The sequence below is a fragment of the Pantherophis guttatus genome, chromosome 1 (genome assembly GCF_059756535.1).
Source record: "Pantherophis guttatus breed Tessera chromosome 1, ASM5975653v1, whole genome shotgun sequence".
NCBI lineage: Eukaryota > Metazoa > Chordata > Lepidosauria > Squamata > Colubridae > Pantherophis > Pantherophis guttatus.
In genome coordinates this window covers 113862746-113886039 of record NC_142063.1, presented here as the reverse complement: position 1 = coordinate 113886039, position 23294 = coordinate 113862746, and the positions used below count along the sequence as shown (strand labels likewise).

The 23294-nt window shown below is 39.4% G+C and overlaps 1 protein-coding gene across 8 annotated transcripts in view; it reads left to right on the top strand.

Annotated features, from left to right (window-relative positions):
• COL18A1 (collagen type XVIII alpha 1 chain) overlaps positions 1-23294 on the top strand; it is a 99380-nt gene that overhangs the window by 73012 nt on the left and 3074 nt on the right. For all 8 annotated transcript variants that reach the window (XM_034420253.3, XM_087881511.1, XM_087881512.1 and 5 more), the window contains 16 exons: positions 2097-2171; positions 2769-2804; positions 3775-3828; positions 5476-5550; positions 6955-7020; positions 7192-7234; positions 7929-7982; positions 9782-9825; positions 11965-12075; positions 14504-14657; positions 14754-14830; positions 15266-15394; positions 16330-16365; positions 18260-18571; positions 19503-19700; positions 22987-23102. In XM_034420253.3, coding sequence (XP_034276144.2) covers positions 2097-2171; positions 2769-2804; positions 3775-3828; positions 5476-5550; positions 6955-7020; positions 7192-7234; positions 7929-7982; positions 9782-9825; positions 11965-12075; positions 14504-14657; positions 14754-14830; positions 15266-15394; positions 16330-16365; positions 18260-18571; positions 19503-19700; positions 22987-23102 — 1580 coding nt within the window. The remainder of the gene's footprint in view (positions 1-2096; positions 2172-2768; positions 2805-3774; positions 3829-5475; positions 5551-6954; positions 7021-7191; positions 7235-7928; positions 7983-9781; positions 9826-11964; positions 12076-14503; positions 14658-14753; positions 14831-15265; positions 15395-16329; positions 16366-18259; positions 18572-19502; positions 19701-22986; positions 23103-23294) is intronic.

The window sequence follows — 23294 nt, the reverse complement described above, 5'->3', positions numbered from 1 at the left end:
ACTTTTAAAAAAGAAATCTTGGTTGCAAAATCATCATCATAGTGGAAAATTGTCTCTTTTCTCTTATTTAGTTTGCTTCTAATTTTACTATTGCTATATCACCAACTCTGTTTCAATCATCAGAAGTGCCATCACTGGCTCATTTTCACCCTCAAATTAAGCTTTTCCTAAAGTCTTCCTTAAGTTAGAATAATACCCTGTTTTCCCCAAAATAAGACATCCCAGGATAATAAGCCCAGTCAGGCTTTTTGAGTGCATGGCAATAAGGCCAAGCATTTAGTTCAGGATTCAAAAAAATATAAGACAGGGTCTTATTTTTGGGGAAACACCAGGGGTGAAATCCAGCAGGTTCTGGCAGGTTCTGGAGAACTGGTAGTGGAAATTTTGAGCAGTTCGGAGAACTGATAGCAAAAATTTTGTGTAGTTTGGAGAACTGGCAAATACCACCTCTGGCTGGCCCCAGAGTTGGGTGGGAATGGAGACTTTGCAATATCCTTCCCCCAGGAGTGGGGTGGGAATGGAGATTTTGCAGTATCCTTCCCACTGGAGTGGGGTGGGAATGGAGATTTTACAGTATCCTTCCCCTGCCACAGCTACCAACCCACGCCCACAGAACTGGTAGTAAAAAAAAATTGGATTTCATGACTGGGAAACACGGTATTAGCAAGCAGTTTCATTGGTTGGAATTTGTGGAAAAGCTAAATGGAAAATGAAACAGGAGAAATTGGATTTGATGATGTTCTGGTAAAATTACATTGAATTTCTGGAAAACAAGAAGAGTATCACTGAAAATAACTGATTAAATGGCTATTGCTACTAGTCAATTTCCCCTATTTAAAATGTCTTTTGTAGGGTATTTTATTTTTTCCTTTGTTAAATGAGCAATATCTCTTACTTATGTGATCAACGGTAGGAAAAAAAAACATTTTATTGCAATGTTACCTAACATTGCCATATTCATGTGTTATTTCCATTGTAGAAATATACAGGAAAGATATACATAATGTGCAAATACTTTAGGAAAGACCATATTTAAGATTGGTTTAGTTAGATATTATGTTCCCTTGTACAAATTGTACTGACCATGTCACAGCATGATGACCCTAACACAGTCAGAAGTAAAAACTATAGTAGTTTTTAGCCAAAATGCACTCCTGTATTACAGCTTTTACAGTATGTGCAACTTGCTTACTGAATAATTTATTTTAAAAATTGAGAGTTGGGATAATTATTTATTTAGGTTCAGGATAATAACTGCAGTCAGTACTTAATTTGTGTCAGGAATGGGAGTATATATGCCTTGGACCTAAGTGCAAAAGTATCATTTGGGTACTTTGGAATCCAGTTTAATTTCTCCTTGTTTTAATAAAATGATTGCATTATACTAAAGAGATGTTTATATAAGGTGACCAATCGTCCTTCTTTTGTAAGTTCTGTCGTCTCTCGAAAAGTGTCCTCCTACATGTCCTCCTTTTCAATATTTGAAGATTAATCTGTAAATCTCCGTATTCGATCGATGCCGATCCGATCCGATCCGTTGCGTGTGATGTGACGAATTTGTATTTGACATGACAATTCGTCAAAGCTCGGTGTCGAGTCCTGCCGGAGCTCGCCATCAATGGGGTGTGTGGGAGACGAAGGAGTGGAGATAAGCAGCCGCAGAGAACACACAAACAGTTCCTGGATAGCAGCATTCAGGGCAATGATTGCCAAAGTAAACCCTGATTCTCTGTGTGTTACTGGTGATTATTTCCTATCGCAGTTCTGAACGAACGACAAGCCGAGACTCGGTACAGTGCGGTGAGACTCAATTATGAGACGCATGCGGTCCGCACAGAATTGTTTTGAGAGAGTGCGCTGCGCGCAAGTGGCTTTGTTTACTTCTTACCGAAACACGACATGGCACACACGCACGCTTTGTTCATTGTTGCATTGAATAAAATGTTTCTTTTATTTACTATTTTTTTTCTTCAATTTACTTGTGTCCTCCTCCTCATCGTAAAAAAGTTGGTCATCTTAGTTTATAATATGAGCTGCATCTGCTCTGAAAATGATAAAAACCACTGTATCCTTCTTGTGTTTTGCCCCCTGGACAGGGTGAAAAAGGAGAGCCAGGAGTTGTAACTAGGCCTGATGGAACAATCCTTGCAGCTGAAGCAAAAGGAGAAAAGGTATAGCTTCTTTTTTTTTTTTTTGCTTACATTTGAAAAATGTTTCCCAATTACTATTGCTTTTGTGCAGCAAGATACTATTTATTTGTTTGTTTGTTTGTTTGTTTGTCATATTTCTATGCCGCCCACTCTCCGAGGACTCTGGGCGGCTTACACCAAAGGCAGTATACTAAATAGCATATTGCCCCCAACAATCTGGGTCCTCATTTTACCCACCTCGGAAGGATGGAAGGCTAAGTCGATCTTGAGCCAGTGAGATTTGATCCACTGATCTGCTGAACTAGCAGTCAGCTGCAGTACTGCACTCTAACCACTGCGCCACCTCGGCTCAATGTTACTAAAGGATCCACTTCTCATATAGTAAGGAAAGAGGGTCCCTAACCCAGCTTCTGACATAAAACCTCCATTGGCTTTAGGATTCTTTAAATCTATCTTCCTATTCGAAGTTATTTACAGATTTTGCTAAACTTCAGTTCTTGTAATTCTGTGGTAATTAGGCAATGCTGAAAGAGGAAGTTCCATAGAGAGGTGTCTAGTTAAGGGGAACTGTTCCTAAAATAATGTGCCTTTCTGACCATATATCTTTTTTATTTACAGGGTGAACCAGGCCCAAGTGGACCTATGGGACCTGGAGTAAGTTATAAATGGTATCTTTGCTTTTATGCAAGGAATTAATTTCAAAATTAAGCACTCTTCACGATAGTTATTACTTCATTTTTTTGGACTAATGAAACTTTAAAGATTATTCTCATCATTGTATTTGTTGTCCCAGATTGTGGTTTAAATACTGCTTCACCAGGGGTGGGTTCCAGTTACCTTTCCTACTGGTTTGCAGTGGGAGCACGCGCGGGCTTCTGCGCATGCGCAGATCACCCATGATGACATCATGGCGGGTGGGCGGAGCCTCCACCAGTTTTACTACCAGTTCTATAGAACTGGACCGAACCGGGAGCAACCCACCACTCTGCTGCACCCTTTCTCTTTATTTTTGTAGGTGCAATTAAGAAATTTTACAGAGTAGAAAATCTGCAACAAAATATTGTAGTCCTCCTCACCTCAAAGTGACTGAAACCTGCCCAGGATAGCCATTTCTGTCCTATGTCCTGTGTTAATTTTTATATGGATGCTTAGTTTTTTTCATGATTGTGCAGCATGCTTTCATTGGGCTTTTTGTGAGGCAGAGGGCAATATTAGGGTTTTCTCTAATACAGGTTTTCCCTAACCTTGGCAACTTTAAGATGTATGGATTTCAACTCCCAGAATTCCTCAGCCATTTTGTTGAAGTCCACATATCTTATAGTCACCAAGGCAGAGAAACACTGCTCTAATATATCCAAATCTGGGCATTTCCTTGACCTCTATAATTTCCCCAGGAGCCTTAGTACTATTTTTTTGTCCAGTCGCTGCATTTTGACCTTGATTTTGCCAGCACTCGTGCAAAAATTTTCTGTTGGAATGAGCAGTGACACAGCCCTCCGGCTTCTTTCTGGGTTTATGAATCCTGTGGTATAAATATAGTATCATTGCAGTGATTCTGGGTCTTTCCATTTAACCATCTCTTTCTATCTTTTTAAATAGAGTTTTCCATTTTGCTTTCTTTTAGGGGCCACCTGGGCGATATGGACGGAAGGGAGAACTTGGCTTTCCTGGAAGACCTGTAAGAATTTTGATATTTATCTATCTAGTTATTTATTTAATTTATATGCAGCCCATCACTCCATTTTAGTCCCTTTCTGAGATATACAATATATATGCAATAAACTCTCAACTCATCGTCCCGTATTTGACTGGAATTAAAGAAGTGGCAGAAATTAAAATTATGTATATTTTCTTGAAAATGAACAATGAATCAGTAAAAAAAGGAATGCAGGCCCATAATGTTCTGCAGGCAACTGCTCCAGGAAATAAATACCCATGCCACACTCTGTAGTATCTGCAAACTAAAAGTAACTCCTTTTCCAACCACTTTTCTCATAGCCTCCTTAGCAAGATTTGTAAAGAGGAAAGGCTGGGAGTTTCAAGAATCTAGCAACTGAACTATTGTCCTTTTACAACCAATATATTCTAAAGTCATTAGGATAAAGTCTTCTTCATTGTATTTTTATTGCTTTTCTGTGAACTGGTAGACTGGTGAATCAATTCACTGACAATAATGAGTGAACCATCTCCTGAATCCTTATTAATATCAAAACTGACCATTAGAACCCATGAGTTTTCTTAGCTATTCCTATCGAAAGCAGAATTCTGGCTCCATACAGATACAGCTATGTCAACTTCATGGTATTTTTCTATCTTCCTTATGAGCACATGGCTATCTCACTACAGTGGCGCCCTTTCTTTTAGGATCCAGCTGCTCAACAAAATAATCCCACTAGCCCACAATTTGACTTACATGGCACTTCTGCAGCTGCTGTTGGAATGACTCTCCAGTGTGTATTTTGCACTTTAGCTAGATTCTCTGGCAGAGTCAAAACAACACTAAGGAAGGAGAGCAGCTGTCACACAAGGCACCAGCCAGAATCATCCATGAGCATCTCTCCAGGGCCAAGAGTGTCCTTCACGCTTTTTGGCTATCCTTCTTTAGCTTATCCACCCATTCAAGACAAACTGTAGCATAATGGCTCTCCCTCATGAGTTTTTTTTAGACACAAGAATGGTCTTCACAAATTATTCACAAATAACTGCACAGCCATAACTTCTTTCTTCTCTCCACTTTTTTTGCTCTGCGCCCATTAGAAGCAGGAAAGATGATGGTGGCTGAGCTGTTGGTACATGACTTCCCTCCTCACATTATGTCATTTCTGTCATCCTTGAAACAGAATGTAATTAATTTATGTACTAGTTTGTACAGTTTAAATTCTGGGTGTTTTATTTTGATTGTTTTGTTTCACTATAAATGTAGTTGAAAGATTATGCAAACGTTTTAGTATAAAAAGACCATATTTCATTATATTTAGCCTTTTATAATCTTAAGAGTATATGTGGCTCGTTCATAAATTGTAAGTGACATAAGATCTTTAATCTACTGAATAAGTCATCCATACAGCTACTTTTCTGATATTGAAAGATTAGCTGCATATACACGTATAAACTCAGATGTAGATATATAAATGAAGTAGAGATAGATAGAGATAATGTTTTGTTATTTTTTCCCTCTTTTTTCTTTCCTTCTTTTTTCTTCTCTGTTCTGTTTTATTAAATAAATAAATCCAATTATTCTTTCTGTGGATATTTCATTGCATTTTATTCAGCTACTCCTCACCATCTTTTGAAGGCAATTCCATTGATTTGTTGATCCTTTCAGGGCCGGCCTGGTATGAACGGATTGAAAGGAGAAAAAGGTGACCCAGCAGATTTAAGTGGAGCGCTGGGCTTAAGGGTAAGTAAGCAATTTTTGAATGATAAGAAAAGAATAGATGTGCTGCATCAGACCAGGGGTCCCTCCAGTAGCTTTCTGTGTACCACAGTGGCTTACCAGGTTTATTCAGGAAACTCAGAAATGCAGGCTGTCCAATGAAAGCTGTTTGCCATTGTTCCTCTCTAGCAGTTGGCATTCAAATATGCAGCTTATATATTGCAATTTGTCTGTCCCATTTAAATCCATTTGAATACAATTCCAAGAAGTTGGAATTTGGTGTAGTGGCTAAGGCACCAGGCTAGAAATCAAGAGACCTTGAGTTCTAGTCCCAACTTAGACACTAGGCTAGCTAAGTGGCCTCAGTCCAGCCCCTCGTTTTTAGCTCTAGGAAGGAGGCAATCCAGCCGGATCTATCCGGCTCGCGGAAACCAGTAGCAGAGGTGGCGGGAGGCTCCACCCACCCGCCGGGACATCATTACGTCCCATTTATGACCCTCTGTGCATGCGCAGAAGAGGCATCCGCACTCACACTCCTGAACCGGTAGCGAAGGTAAGTGCATTTCACCGGTGAGGCAATGGCAAATAATTTTCAAAAATCTTGCCAAAAAAACCTGTAGAGACATAGCCAACCGGTTACCAGAGTCAAGCCTGACTTAAAGGGACATAATTATATTGCACCTTAGGCTGAAGGATGGTGGCCAGCGATGCTGTCTCTGTTCAGCCAGTATTTAGTGAAGCTTCTCAGGCTCTATTATTGAAAGAAAAGGAAAACAAGGAGAAAACGGTGAAGTTACAACATCATCAAATTTAACCTTCAGTTACTTTGATCCAGCATAGACAGTTGCTCAATGTTCGGCCAAGCTTTTTGACAGTTAAGTCCCTCTACTACAAAAGTACAAGTTCATTGAGAATATATTTTGCTCTGAACTTGGGTCTGCTCTCCCCTTTGGTTGCCTAAGATCTAAGCAATGGGAAGCAGCACATAATCGGGGAGAAAAGTAGCAATGACTCCACTTGTGGGTTATCATGTTCTAATCCAGGGGAGTTTTCCTGGATTCCAAGAAAAGTGATATGAATCCCCACAGATTTCTCAAATACACTGAGTAAGCAGCCATCTGCTAGTGCAGACTAATGAAAGGGGATATATTGCTGTATTCTTTGCAAAGCTGCAGGCTGCAATTTTACATTATTTTTAAATCTATGACTGATGGAATGATACACAAACTTGTATGTTTTCATCGTTGCCTATGCTGCTAACGATAAAGCTGGAACAAGATTTCGCTGGCGATGGTATTTCCCATTTTTTTCTATTGTGTTTAGGTAGAGTTGAGTGGCTGCTGATGTATTGCATTCCCTCAGTCCTCTGTTTAATATTTCACCCTATTAAATGTAATGAATGTCATGTTTTATATTCTTTTTCCCCAGGGTCCTCCTGGCCCCCCAGGGCCTCCAGGCCCCCCAGGCAGTCCTGTACCTGTTTACGAGAATAATGTGAGTAATAGCTAAAATACATCTCCACTTTCCGGGGAACTAAGGGGATATATTATTTTAGGGCAGGAAATAGAATGCCTAATTCTCTTTATAGCCATACGCTTTGATAGAAACTTTTTATTATTATTATTATTATTATTATTATTATTATTATTATTATTATTGTTTCAGGCATTTAGTGACTTGGGCCCTCCAGGACCTCCAGGATTGCCTGGTAAGAAAGTGGTAGATCTGGATAAAGGAAGTGGGAGGTGGATTCAAGAAGGCCTACAACCATGGTGGTTCTCGCCCATGTTTTACCCTTGAACTGGGGGTAGTTGCAATAGAGCAGTGTTTTTCAACTTTGGCCTCTTTAAGACGTGCAGACTTCAACTCCCAGAATTCCCCAGCCAGCAGTGCTGGCTGGGGAATTCTGGGAGTTGAAATCCGCACGTCTTAAAGTGGCCAAGCTTGAAAAACACTGCAATAGAACATCCTCTTTCCAGTTTGGATTTTGCCAGATGGGTTGGATTCATTTTTCCACTAACCCTGCATATGGGCCACGTTGGCTGAGACTGATGGAAGATGTGATTCAAAACATTTGGGAGGAACCCAAGTGGGAAATACTGTGATAGAAACATAATATTTTTTTTCTTCTACTTTGGAATGTCTTGAGTTGCCATTATAACAATTTAACTTTCCCCCCATCTATTAGTTTTTGTATCAGAAACTTTGCATTGTTCTTTTCCTAAAGGTTTTAAAATAATTTTGTTTTAAAGGAAGCCACAATTTAAGCTTATGTCTACAGGGCTGTTTAAATGAACAGTTTCTGAACATATGGTTTTGTGTTAGATTTCACTTGGGTTTGGAATGCGATGCTTTCTCACTAGTTCTTGGGGTGCCAAGCTTTATGCCAGTTTCTATTTCAGGCTACCATGGTCAGAAGGGAGAAAAAGGTGAACAGGGTCTTCCAGGGCCACCAGGTAAGATTCCCTAAAATATGATGCCTATTTAATTTCTCATTTCCTTCAGCTCTTATCAAGACTTGTCATGAATCATACAAAAGCCGAAAAATACCTTGATTTCCACAATGGGCGACTGATTGCAAAAGCTGATGGAGTTAGGAGAGATGACTAAATTGACTGCTTTAATCAAAGGGCACGGCTAACTTTGTTTCCGCTTGGAAATCATTTCTGGACTTTGTGCTTGTGGTGTCAAAAAATGAAACTTTGACTTTAGTTTTGTTGATTAGATAGGTTTGTTGTTATAGTAATGGTTAATATATATGATTATGTAAAAGTTGGGACTATACTGTATGTTATTACCTTATTCTACCATGCTAAAAAGAGTTGGAAGTCAATGCTTTTCTTTCTTTTCCCCCTTTTCCCCTATACTTTTTCCTCCTCCCTTTTTCCTCCTGTACTTTCCCATTCTTTTCATTTTTGTTTGTATTTTATATTTTGATAAACTAATGAAACGTTTGAAATTCAGGAATAACAGAACCTTCCCACAAATCAGTTCATTAAAATAAAATTTGAATATGGTGGATGGAAAAAAAAAACTCGCCATTGCTCATGTCACTGAAGGTAGAAGAGATGCTCATTATGGTATCCTTCATTTGTTTGACCTATTTGGAGGAATCTTCTTCCTAAGGCCCCAATATTCCAAAACCTGTAGGGAACTTTGAAAATGTGGCATGCTTTGACCTCAGGGTGGGCTGGTTTGTGAGTGACCCAGATGAGTTCTTGCTTTGCAGCAGATTATTGTTGTATGAGTTCATTTTCCTTTGATTTGCTTCCTATGTCTTGCTGTCTTGATAACCTATTATATACTGCCCAGTGTCTTACTGGAATTGGAGAACTTTAACAAATCCAATAAACAAACAAACAATTATACACAACATTCTGATGGTCCTTCTTATATGGTTATCTCTTCAGACCCTCAGAATAATAATGATAATAAAAAAAATGTAAGCCTGGAATACATCTTCTAGGCCTATTATTTGCATTGGAAGATTCTCCAGCTCTGTTCCCTCAGTTCCTTTAAACAGAGATGTCAAAAACCAATGCAAAACCAGGATTATGGCATGGCCTATCTCTTAAACAAGGAAGCCAACCTTCAACTGAATCCATCTTCATTCTCTTAGAGTGTATATGTGCTGACTTTTTTAATACAAATTTGAGGATGATGAACATTTGCAGATGATGCAGGTGTAACTATATTGCCTATCAAATGTTCCCTAGAATTCACGATGTGAAACTAGTGAAAAAAGCAAGCTTAAAATAGTCTGCAAAAATAGCAAACACATTGATTCTGAGAAACCAGCTTTTACATGCTTTGCTTTAAGCATCAAATTCCCTTGTCTTCAGGCACATTCTCTTTGTTTTCTGGGGAAAAAAAAGCTGATAATTATTTGTCTTTCTCTCTGGGTGTCGGTCTTCTATATTTATTTCCTCCCACTATCATTAAAATGAACTAAAAGATTTTGGAATCTGCTTTTCTTCCATAAAACTCAGCTCTCCGCTCTATGTCAGAAACTGTTACATGCCTCTCACTTCAGCCCTCCTTGTATTTATTCAGAAAGAACCATGGTTATTGGAAAGTGAGTTCCAAAATGTCCATTCAGTAAATATAAATATTTGTTTCATATAATCCTGAGTGGTTTGGAAGTGCCTTGAAAGTTTATTGTAAAAGAGAGGAGAAAGGAAGCAAGTTTCTCAGCATAGTTCATGCTTTGCCAGGAGGACAACTGAATTCTCAATTTCCTTTTCTTCTCCACCAGGCCAGTTCCCTTATGACCTCAGCAGATTCAGCTCCACCTTCAGGGTAAGTAGCCTTCACTTGGGATGAAGCAGTGGTGAAATCCAATTTTTTTTTACTACCGGTTCTGTGGGCGTGGCTTGGTGGGTGTGGCTTCATGGACGTGGCAGGGGAAGAATACTGCAAAATCCCCATTCCCACCCCACTCTGGGGCCAGCCAGAGGTGGTATTTGTCGGTTCTCCGAACTACTTAAAATTTCCGCTACCGGTTCTCCAGAACCTGCCAGAACCTGCTGGATTACACCCCTGGGATGAAGTGTGGATTTATAAAGAAGCCGGGTTTCTTTATCCCAGGAAGATTGCTGGGGTAATCGATACACTGGACTTCAGAGCAAAGATGGCAAATCCATTTTGCCCAGCATGTGTTTATAAGGGACTGGATAATAATATAAGCAGGCATGAGATTTTCACTGCAGGCATATTTCGGTGAGTTACCTTAAGTATCAACCTCCATTGGTGGTATAATGGTGAGCATAGCTGCCTTCCAAGCAGTTGACCTGGGTTCAATGCCCAGCCAACTTTGCTTTTTTTCAATATTGTACTTGCTTCTCCATTTCAACATCATTGAAGTTGTATTCAACTAAACATGGCTGAAAGACCAACCCTAATGTTACCGATGATCCCTGTGGGTTTGCAAGAGCTAAAGTTCTGCTGCTGTACAGATGAGGATGGTGGGCTATTCAGTGAACCAATTTCACACAACTTTATTTGGATTGGGTTGATTTCCATATCCTCAGGATACAAATTGCTGAAAATAGATAGATACTCTTCCTTACTAGTATCTATCTCTTCCCACTTATTACTATAACCATGTTGCTTGTATCTTTCAATTTATATTGTTTTTATTTGTTTCCTAGTACAATTTGATATCTTATTAGCAACCTTGACTTTCATTGTTGTATCTTTTTATTCTCGATGAATGTATTTTATTCTCCTTATGTACACTGAGAGCATATACACCAAAGACAAATTCCTTGTGTGTCCAACCACACATGGCCAATAAAGAAATCTAATCTAATCTAATCTAATCTAATCTAATCTAATCTAATCTAATCTAATCTAAAATGTAGCTTTTTAAACCAAGGAGCCTCAGATTATCTGGTCTTGCAAACAGCATGGCTAGTATGTTATTTCTGGTTACTTATAGCTTATCCGTGATCAAGGTATGCATAATCAAAATTGATGAACATTAGTCTCCAAACAACTAAATAATCATTCATTCGCTCAGACTTCTCAGTGACAGATTCACAAATTGCACAAACATTTAATATGCTTGCCTTCATATAGTTTAACATTAACTAGGAGTTCCCAGCTCAAACTGTCATGGCAACTATTCATTAGCCTACAGGCTACAGAAGCTTTTTCGTACAATAATGTAGGTCTCTAGGGAACCAAAATTAAGTGTGTTGCAATATGCCATTAAACATACATTTATTAAATAAAAAACCTTTAGTGCAAAAAAGAGCTATTTTTGACATTTTACTTGGCTGCTACTCTGGCAATGATTATTATTAAGCAGAACTGTCTGATTCTATTGCTGAATAACAACATAAAAGCTTTGAACCTAACCATCTGAAATATGTCTAATTTAACCATTCAGAAGAGGCAATGGTGTCTGACAGTTATCTCCAATGAGTTTGGTCTTCAATTGGGCATGTATTACCCTCTCTCAAGAGCCAGTTTGTTTTAGTGATTAAGACAACAGGCTAGAAATGGGAAACTGGGACTTCTATTTCAGCCTTAGGTACAAAGCTAGCAGGATGACCTGTTTCAGCCTTAGGTACAAAGCTGGCTGGTTTATCTTAGCCCTAGGAAAAGGTAGGAGTTCCAAAATCTTGGTAAGCAAACTGCAGGGAGTTGTCCAGGCAGTCACCAAGAATCAGAAACTGACTCAAAGGAACAAAAAAAATTTTTTTTAAAAAATATCATCACCTAAATCAGCCTTGCATTTATAGAGCATAGTAGCCAAGGTGGTGTTTTAGTTCAGGATTAGAAATTTTGTCCTTATGTCTCATTTCTGCTTTTTCTTTGTGATTCCCATTTGGAGGTTTCACTTGTTCCTTTGCCGCCTCAAGCAAGAGAAAAAGGTGGACGCATTTCAGTTGATGATTGTAGCATGTTTGCTTACGAATTCTCTTTCCATAGGGAGAAAGAGGGGACAAAGGTGATCCTGGAATGAAAGGTGAAAAAGGTGAATCAGGTGGTGGATCAAATGCTGCTGGACTTCCTGGTCCCCAAGGGTATCCTGGTCTTCCGGTGAGAGTTGTCATAACATACAATAATGTCTTTATAAAATGGCATGTTCTTCTGCCATATTCCTTGATAGTTTTCAAGAGGATGAGAATGTTACCATGTATGAAGCAGTTTTAAGTGTCTATGTCAGGGGTGTCAAACTCATGTCATCACGGTGGCGTCACATGACGTATCGGGACTTTTTTCCCCCTTCACTAAACCAGGTGTGGGTGTAGCCAGTGCATGATGCATCTGGCCCACGGGCCACGAGTTTGACAACCCTGATCTAGGTAGTCTTGAAAAGGAAAAAGACTAAACTCTCAAAGAGCAGAAGCTTTTCAGTGTTGCTTCTTAGCAAAAACTAGTGTCCTCTAGTGTAAAGACATGGTAGTTTACATTAGTGTTGAGGCACATTTGGAAATTGGGGTGTAAGGTCCTGCCTCACCAGCCTTCTCAAGAAAGCAGAACTCTTGAAACAAACAGCATTTCAAAAGGAACTTTTATTGGAAGACAGTGAGAGTGTAGGCAGAATCTGATTTTTCCGCGCTGAAGTGTTAAGTTAAACCACTTCTTCGAGGCCCCTCCCAATGTCCAGTTCAATTTTGAGCCAATTGCAAGGTGCGAAGCTGTGAGAGTTTCAGGCTGTGAAGATGATAAGAGGTGGTTTCCAGTCACTATGATCTCACTCCTCAGGAGTTGAGACAAAACAGATAGCCCAAGGCACAGTCTTTCCCCACTCCCAACTTCCCAAAGGTACATCAAAGCAGAGAAAGGAACAAAGGAAAATCCCATGCAAACGTAACCCCCAAACATCCCCCCTCCCACCAGAATGGCAAGGTCCTGATAGAGATCTATGGGACCTGACACAGGCAGTCCTTGCTTAGCAATGGTCACATTTAGCAACCATTTTAAGTTGCAATGGTACTTAAAAAACAGCTTTGCAACTAGTCCTCACATTTATGACTGCCTCAATATCCTGCAGTTATGTGATGGCTATTTGGGAGTTTCACAACCAGCACACATTTACAACCATTGCAGCATCTTGTGATCATGTGTTTGCACTTGCAAACTTCCCAACCAGCTTGCAATAAACAGAGTTAGTGGAGACTGCAGGACTAGAAATCAGAAATTGCAATCACATGATTTTTCACTTAACAACCAAATGGGAAGTTAGATCAAAAGCCCATTGTGGTCACATAATTTTTAGATCAGCTGATTCTAATTGCTAAGCAAGGATTACCTGTAGTTTACAGCAGTAGCTGAAGAAAGCAAAAGTGAGATTTATCAACTTGTCACTCTGAAATTAATTTCTTCTCAGTCTGTTTCAAGTGTAGGCCAGACATCATTACTGACACTGTTGATATTATAGCTACTAATATTTGGCTCCGTTCTTCAAAGATCTCCTTTAAAATTTCTATGATGTTTTGTGTCATTTTGTAAGTCCTAGTTATTTTGACACCAAAAATTAGCTTGTAATTTTTTCTTCTTCTATTCAGAATCTTTAGTCCCCTCTAGTGTCCAATTTATTAAATCATAAAGTCACTTAACTTTAATATGAACCAAGATAGTTAAAACAATTCATCCTGAGCACATATTATCTCCTTATTTGGAAATGTTCCAAAGAATAGGTCTAATTATATAGGTTCTTAGGTCTTTGCCATGATTGTTGACTCCACAAGGAAAGTCTCTTCATTTGGATTTTCTGGGCAGCAGCCTGACCACCTTCTCAACAACCTTCCATTAAAAGAGAATGTTGGAGATTGGATGAACATTTTTTTAGATTTTTATTTTTAATCTCACCTTTATTATTTATACTTTAACTCAAGTATAAATATCTAATACTCCTTCCTCCTGTCTTTTCTACAAATGTTAAGTCCAGCAATGGCTTCTTAAGGTGGGGGCACACCACCACCTCTTTGAAAGCAGCAGAAAACATCCCTTCCCTCAACAAAGCAAATATTTTTCCATGGATCTAATCATATCAGATCCTGGGGAGTCTTCACCAATGAAGAGGATCTAATGGATAGGTAGCCAAGTTAGCAGGCCTGACAATCCTATCCTCTTCCTTGGAAGTTAAAAGCTTGAATTCATCCCAACTAAGTATACAAAACCTTGCTTCTGATATCTTGACAGGAGCTTTCCCAATCTGAATGAATCTGACATATTTTATCTACCAAATCCCAAGAATATTCCTCATGTTAGCCTTGCAGTGGTTGTCCTCCCCAGCAAAGAACAAGTCACTGTAAAAAGGGCTAGCAAATCACATCTGCAGATGTGGTAAGAGTGGGAAACAGCTGTGTAAGATGAATGTTCCTCTTCTCAGGCTTAGATTAATCAATAATGGTAATTATTAATTAACAACCACATTCCTTCCTTTGGGCAAGAAGTTAATATTGGATCACTCTCTGCTTTTATGATTGTAATGACATCTATATTATATTTGCTTTTTCAGGGCCCCAAAGGTGAGAGCATCAGAGGCCTGCCTGGCCCTCCAGGCCCCCAAGGACCTCCAGGGGCAGGTTTTGAAGGACATCCAGGGCCGCAAGGCCCTCCTGGCCCTCCTGGCCCTCCAGGACCACCTTCTTTCCCAGGTCCCCACAGGCAACGTGAGTAGGCACTTAATGGCTTTTCAATTAATTTGTTACAAATATAGGCACCTTCCAAGTGATTATGGTTCAAATATGGTTTTACTTTCTTTCCAGATATCAGTATTCCAGGACCCCCAGGTCCTCCAGGACCCCCAGGACCTCCAGGCACTAGTGACCCACCTTCTTTGGGGGTAAGACAAAAAACCTCATATTTTTAGAATATTATTCTCCAACTTATTACACTCCAGATTGTTCAGCCTAAAATTAGGCCTAGATTTAATCTGGGTTTACACAACATACAGATTAGACAATAGTAGTGTCAGGCTCTGGTTCAACAGATTGTGAGAATCCAGCCACTTCCTTCACACAAGGGTGGACAACCTGTAGCTTTCAACTGCCTCCCCGTCAAACCTCCCAAGATTGCACTGCTGAAATTTGGCAACAGAACGGTCAACTGTGGGTGGGAGTATTTGGGTTAATTAAGATGAGAATGACAATATTGCACTTCTTGGAGGCCTTTCATTTCCATTTCACTCTTGCTCCCTTTTTATTGTTGACATTAATCAATAATAGCAAAAATACAAATTCTTTTACCTCACATTTTTAAAATGCTTTCTCTCCCAAAGGTACGGATTTTAGCAACCTACCAGAACCTGATGAGCAGAGCTCATGAGGTGCCTGAAGGGCAGCTCCTTTTCATCCGAGAGAGAGAAGAGCTCTACATCCGTGTCCACAATGGCTTCAGAAAAATCCTTGTGAGTACCCTCTGCCTTGGCATTGCTCAACCTTAGCAATTTATGATGTATAGACATCAACTCCCCACAAGCTGGCAGGGGAATTCTGGGAGTTGAAGTCCACTTAACTTAAAAGTTGACAAGGTTGAGAAACACTACTCTGCCTCGACCATGGCAGTGATCCTAAGGGATGAAACTTTAGATGCACAATTATTATGAGAGAATAAAAACTCTCTTCAGGGAAAAAGAACTAGGTTGTTCACATGTACAAAATGAGAATGGGATCTGAAAGGAACAATCTCCCATAAGGTTGGGTGAACTTCCCAATCTTGATTTAGAAAGGGCTTTCTTAAAATAAACTCATGTAAGCGTCTGTGGAGATTCTCAGTCATCTAGGTCATCGTTGTCTCAAAGGTGCTTTTTCCCCAAAAAAAGGCAACTGGACTGGTTTTTTTCCTCAAGGAAAAAACAATTCAGTTGCCTTTTGAAAAAAAGCATCTTTGAGAAAATGTAAGCTTAATTCACATTGGATTCGGTAATGTCAGTTCAAATGCAACCAGATTTTGACATCTGATCTTCTCAGGTCTTAAGCTATGTAAATAAATAGAACTTTTATGAACCCAACTTCACCATCACTAAGTCCTCAAAGTCTTGGGAAAACCATTTATATTTTGGAACTCAGAAGATTGAGGCGGCAGGAAACAGACTTGTCAAATGTTGTCCTCCGCCCCCACCCCCCAAACTCTTGGAAAGGAGAATGACATGCTGAAAATATTTGGGTTCCTCCCCCCCCTTATAATGTCTGTGTGCCAATAGTATTATTTCCAAAAATTTAGCTTTTTTTTTCTTTTTTTAAAAAAATATTATTTTATTAAATTTAGCTTTTTCCTTGGCTGGGAATAGCTGTAAACAAGTGCTATATAAATTCTTCAATCTTTGTTTTGGTTCAATTTCAGATGGAGGAAAAAATATCCACTCCTGGCTCTGGACTGGTAGGTGGAACATTATTATCTAATACTAACCAGTAGCTGGAAAAACTACTATATATGGAACATCCTACACTTGCTGCTAAGACTTTTCTGCTTCAGGAATATTTATGGTTCTATAGGTTTTGCCTAATGCTTGGATTTCCATAGTAATTATCTTCTTTATGCCCTTGTAACAAATCAAGACAGCTTATCTCTTATCCCAAAGGCAATGTAACTAGAGTTATTAGGCAGTGTAAACTAGGAGGTGGTGAATTTTCCCCTTATGCAAACTAATAGTATTATTTCCTCATTCACATGAAACAGGTACTCCTTGCTTAATCACTGGTCTCTTTGCGACCATTCAAAATTACAAAAGCCGTCCTCAAAGCTACTTACAACCCATTTTTGAAGTTTGGATGTTGCATTTCCCTGTGATCATATGATCGCATTTTGGATGATTTGGAACTGGCTCATATTTATGGCCACTTGTAGCATTGCATGGTTATGTGACCATGATTTTTGATGTTTTTCGACCATCTCAAATAATCAGTTGTGGTCGTGCAGTGACTTTGTTAATGGCTCCATGACTTAACAACCATAATTCCTGGCTCAATTATGGTTGTAAATCAAGGACTACCTGTAAAGGGAGAAATTGCACTGCTTAAAAAAAAATAATAGAAGGTAAGGAAGCTCGTATTGCTCAAGGATCCTTAAAAAGTGAAATACTTGGCACTGGGGCCTTTGCCTGCGACTCTGAGTGAGTAGAGAATCATTCACTCATTTGAATGGGGGAGAAACCATCCATTATCCTTGCAATACTAGATTGGCTGTGACTGTAGCCACATGCTTCATTGGCTTCAGCACAAAAATGTCCTAGAAGCCCATTTTTTGTGTCAGGTCCTCATATGGCCTTTGGCTCATACGCTTTTCATACCTGAGGCAATATAGTTGGTTCTAGCTGTTTCAGTTTTCAAGTAATGTTTTTCTTCTTCTCCCAACAGTTTTTGCCATTGATATTGTCTAGGACCATGATGGCGAACTTATGGCACATGTGCCACAGGTGTCACGCGGAGCCATATCTGTGGGCACGTGAGCATTGCCCTAGCTCAGCTCCAGTGTGCCTGTGCATGCTGACTAGATGATTTTTGGGTCTTCTGGGCCCACTGGAAGTCGGGAAATGGGCTGTTTCCAGCCTCCGGAGGCTGGAAACGGCCCATTTCCCAACTTCCGGTGAGCCACTAAGGCCCGTTTTTCACCCTCCCCAGGCTCCAGAGGTTTTCTAGGAGCCTAAAATGGGCCTTCCAGCCCCATTTAGGAAAGTTAGGAAATGGTCTGTTTCCGGCCTCTGGAGGGCCTCCGGGGGGGGAAGGCTGTTTTCTCCCTCCCCAGGCTCCTAGAAAGCCTCTGGAAAACCCCCCCCCCCATGTTCCCCACACTTTTGGCACCCGATGGCAAAAAGGTTAGCCATCACTGGTCTAGGATGTTTCATTAACAATGTGGCAGTAGAGACCAGATACTTGGCTTTAGCAAAGGCATCTGCCAGGGACTATCATTTTCCAAAATATATGTCAGCTCCTTACAAACAGATTTAGCACTTCTTCGAGTACATTAGAGCTCTTTTCTTTTTTTTAATGGCTTTCACACTTTTTGAGACTAATTTTCTTCTGAGCAGAAGGTAGATTTAAATTGGGAGAGACAGCCAGTTTCTGTCGTGAATTGCTAGTTTTTAGTGAACCAATGAAGATTGAATACTGAAGCATCAATACTGAATGGTAAACCAATGCAAACCAGCATGCTGATTGGGTGGATGGCACCATGAATGACAGAAAATGTGGTAGCAGTGTGAAAGGTTCTGCTCTGTAGCAGTGATTACTCAGACAAGCACTCCAAAGGAATCTGATTCTTCATTCCATTCCAGGACAATGAAGTCTATGAAAGGTCTTCCAGTATCCACTATTCTCATGGAGGGACAGCCTCCTCTGGATCCCATCGTCCATTTCAGCCACACTTACCAGTGCATGCACGTCCGGAATATAGTGCTTATTCTACTGCCAAGCCTTGGAGAGGGGATGAGAGTATCGTCGACCCACACCACCTTCCTGAGCAACCTGCCGTCCACCCACCTCGTCAGGGAGCACAGCAAGAATCCTTGGACCATTTCTTTCCCAACAACCGCCAGACTGAGACTGCTCCTTTGGCAGTTCACACACATCACGACTTCCAGCCTGCTGTGAGTGTCCTTGTGTCATCAACGTGTCCTTCATTCTAGTATCTGCTGCAGCTTGCTGTAGTGTCAACTCCGATATAAGTTGCTATTATGAAAACAGCTAGCAACAGCATCTGAATGTAAATGGAGGTTGAGATCAGGGTTGATGTCACATGTGGGTGGCTTTTGGAGAATGGATGAAAAATAAATAAAACTCTTGAAATGATTTCTTTAGGTTGTTATCCCAACAGTGAGCAGAACAAATGGAACTCAATACAAATGCAAATGAAAAACAAGGGGACTCGGTTTTAGAGGCAAACATACATTCTTCCCACTGGGTTATCTTGCCATTTTCACCATGGCATTCTTGCTTCCATAATATATATAATCCATTCCTCCACTAAAAAGGTGCAGACAAGCTATTCTGATGCTTCTTTCAGGATACACTATCTATCTGTACGAAACATGATAATGATAAGAATTGCTGGTTTTGCTTTCTTTTTATGGATTAGCACATTATACTAATTTGTTTGGTTAATGTATGGCTCCGTGTATTATGTATTTCCAGACAATGTATTAATTGAAAAACCATGCTAAACAGCCTGCATGAATATGATCACTGGACTTTTCTTCCATTTTATCTTGAAATAGATTAGATTAGCAGATAATGATTTGCCCCAAAACAGTGAGAATCAATGAGCTTCAGAACTGAATCAGAGTTTGAAATCTCCAAATCACTGTATCATACTGGCTGCTTTTGAGGATGTAGATGATAAATAGCAAAAAAACTGTTAAGACCCTTTTGAGCAGCAGTAAGCTGAAAAACTGATCTGGATAACTTAGATTTGATAAGAGCAGATATTTTCCATTGCTTAGAAAGTCACAGCAGGCATCAACCAAATGAAATATTTATCCTGGCTCTTCCTGGCGTGTGATGGTCTGTTTGTTTTTCCAGCTGCATCTTATAGCCCTGAACAGTCCCCAGAGCGGCAGCATGCGAGGCATCCGAGGAGCTGATTTCCAGTGTTTCCAGCAAGCTCGGCAGGTTGGACTGCCTGGCACTTTCCGAGCATTCCTCTCCTCTCGTCTGCAAGACCTGTACAGCATAGTGCGCAGAGCAGACAGGAGCACGGTGCCAATTGTCAATCTCAGGGTATGTTGGGTCACAGACCTGAGCAAATTAAGCTTCATCAAAGTACCAAGAAGACAATCTGTTAGCCTTTAAAGGACAAAATACTGTCATGCCAGAAAGCAGGAACAAATCATAGCAGAGTAAACTTAGCTCCTTCCCCAAACAGTTGCAGAAAAAGATATTCTGTGCTATGGAACTAATTAATTGATCTTACTTTAAGCAAGACTTTGCACAAGATAACTCACAATGAAATTATGATATATGGTTTTGATGATTAGAAAGAAATAGATTACAGGAAAAAATATAAGCATTGTAACCATGGATCAAGAGGTTAATTTATATTTATAACTGCTGTAAAAGAAAATTGGAAGTCATTTCTTTATATTTTCTTTCTTTTCTGTACTTTTGTTTCTGTTTTTCTCCTTTCCTTTTTTATTCTAAATATTAATTCTTATTTTTCATCTTAAATTTTTAATAGTGAGAGCTATAGATGATTGATATAGTTAGATGAGATGGATGGATGGATGGATGGATGGATGGATGGATGGATGGAGGGTGGATGGATGGATGGACGGATAGATAGATAGATAGACAGACAGACAGACAGATAGATTGATAGATCGATCACAATATTCTTGTTGGTAATATGAAAACAGAAGTGCTTACCAGTGTCAGTTCAGCCATGCAGAAAGACAGCTAGGCATCACATGTTGTGTGATGGGTTTTGTTTAACATTTTTTTAAATGCTTTGAGCAAAAATATAAAGGAAAAGCTTGTAACATTTTCGGATGATATTACAGCACAGCAAACAGGATTTTGATGGATGGAAAAGAAAAATAAAACCTGAGAAAATTGAGTGGATATATCTGTCTTTCAATAGGAAGGGTCATTTGCACATATATAGGTTCCATAATACTCACAATAGTAAAAATTGTGAAAATAATTTTTGACTACAAACTAAATATGAATCAGCAGGGCAGGACAGCAGCTGAAGTCCTAGGATAATTCTAGATTGCCTCTATGGACATTTTATGTCTAGTTATATCTATGGAAAAAAAAATGTCCATAGAGGCAATCTAGAATTTAGGATTCATATTTAATAAAATCTCTCCTGGAATATAGTAGTTTGTTAAATACAGATGTTTTAAGGGTATTGTTTATTTATTTATTTAAATTTATGGGTGGTATATAAAATTAGGGTATTGATGGAACATGGCCAATAAGATGGTAAAGATAGCAAGAGATTAACTTTAAAGGTAATTTTTTAAAGCAAAGGTATCAAGGCTCCAACTAACCCAAGCAAATCAGAACTCTGAGACTTGGCTCCTTCTCAAAGGTCATCTTTAATGAGAACATCATATCGGCACAGTTTCAATGGGAAACTAAATCTAAATCTTTCCCGTAGTTTCAGTATAATTAAACTAGGAAATAACCCCATCCCCAAGTCACAGGTCATGTTGGCCAATTGGGCTAATTGGCAGGCTCTTCAGGCACTCCTTCCCCAACCTTATCTGTTGCCAGAAGAGATGACCTTGGTTCTCATGAGAAAGTTCTTTGTTGTGTCTAGTAATGCATTCCAACCTCCTTCCCCACCTTCCCCATGTGTGGCAACTGAGGAACAGAGAGATGGCTGCAGCCAGGTTCAGTTCGGCCTTGACAAAAGGTAAATTGCAAGTAGTCCTTGACTCACAATAGTTTGTGACCAAAGTTACAATGGCACTGAAAAATGTGACATGAGCATTTTTCACACTCATAACTGTTGCAGCATCTCTGTGGTCATGTGATCAAAATACAGATGCTTGGCAACTTACTCGTATTTATGACGGTTGCAGTGTCCCAGGGTCATGGGATCACCTTTTGCAGCCTTCTGACAAGCATAGTCAATGGGAAAGCCAGATTCATTTACAACCGTGTTACTAATTTAACAATTACAATGATTCACTTAAAAACTATGGCAAGAAAAGTTGTAAACTGGGGCAAAACTCACATAACAAATGTGAGCAACAGAAAGTTTGGGCTCAATTGTGGTCATAAGTTGAGGACTACCTGTAGTATGGCAAATAAAATTCAGCTATGCAATAGACCACATTAATGTCTTTTTTTGTCATTTTGGAGCAATCAAAATTGACCAGAGTAAATTAGCTAATACTTTCTCAGTTTACATAATCTCTTTCTTTGCAAGAACAATTTTCACTTATGATAGGCATTTGAGCCATAGCCTTTAAAAGCTATTTGACCCTGCTTTTTTTTAAAAAAAAAAAAATTTTTTTAATGCCTTTGTCCAGATCAAGTTCTACCTTGGACATTGAATGTTTACTTTCTAAAGAATAGTCAAAAATTAATTTAATACAGCTAATCCTCAATTTATGAGCACAATTGAGTCCCAAATTTCCATTGTTAAACGAAGCAATGAGTTGTGTCCCGTTTTATGGCCTTTTTTTTCCCAGTTAAGCAAATTACTATGGTGGTTAAGCGAATCGGCTTCCCCGACTTTGTCGGTAACTGGCTGGAAAAGTTGCAAATGGTGGTCACATGACCCCAGGGCACTGCAACTGTCATAAATACATATAACTTCCAGGTGCCTGAATCTTTATCAGGTGACCATAGGGATACTGCAACAGCTATGTGAAAACTGGTCATAAGTCACTTTCTTCAGTGCTGTTGTATCTTTGAATGGTTGTAATTAGACAACTATTGTTGACGCTTAAACCGTTCCTGGCATCCCCCACAAGATTTAGAGTGCTTCAAACTAGCAAGTCTTCAGACTATCTTTAAAAATCTGTCTTTTCTCCCAAGCTCTTGACTAGATTGATGGTGAGCCCAATGAGGTAGTGTTGTGTTTCAATCTGTTCTTATGTTCTTTCTTTAAATATTATACTAGCTTTCATTTTATTTATTTATTTATTTATTTTATTTAATCATATTTATATGCCGCCCTTCTCCCGAAGTACTCGGGGTGGCTCACAAAGATAAAAACCACAGAACAAAAAGTTAATAAGTTAATTTAAGTTAATTAAAATAATCCAATTAAAACCCTTTTTTATGCTGCCCAGAGTGTGTGATAAGTGTGGCTTTATAAAATAAATGAACAAATGAATGAATAAACAAGTGACATATATATTCCTAAGGTTATAGACAAGAGTATTTTCTAGATATGTTATCCAGGTTCCTTCAACTGGAAAGATGCTGTCTTAGTGGTCTATAGATTCTTGAAATGGAAAGCTAAGACTAAAGAATATTTCTAGACAGAAAATGTCTTCTGAATACTGCTTAGGCAAACACATTGCTCTGTTTTGTTCCTTCCCAGGATGAAGTGTTGTTTAATAACTGGGAGAACCTCTTCTCAGGCTCTGAAGCTCCATTCAGAACTGGGGTTCGCATCCTCTCCTTTGATGGGAGGGATGTCCTGAGAGACTCTGCATGGTAAGTTGGGGCTGAGAGGAGTCATTTAGTTTCCAGTGAAGATTTTGGAATGTGCTTAGATTGTAAATTTGTGCTACTTCCTGCTGAGTGGCACAGTGTTTTCAAAAACATCCTTTCTGATTGACCTTTGTAAGCAATACAGTTTATGTCTCCACCCTACCCCCTTCCCCCATGTGATGCATTTTTTAAGAC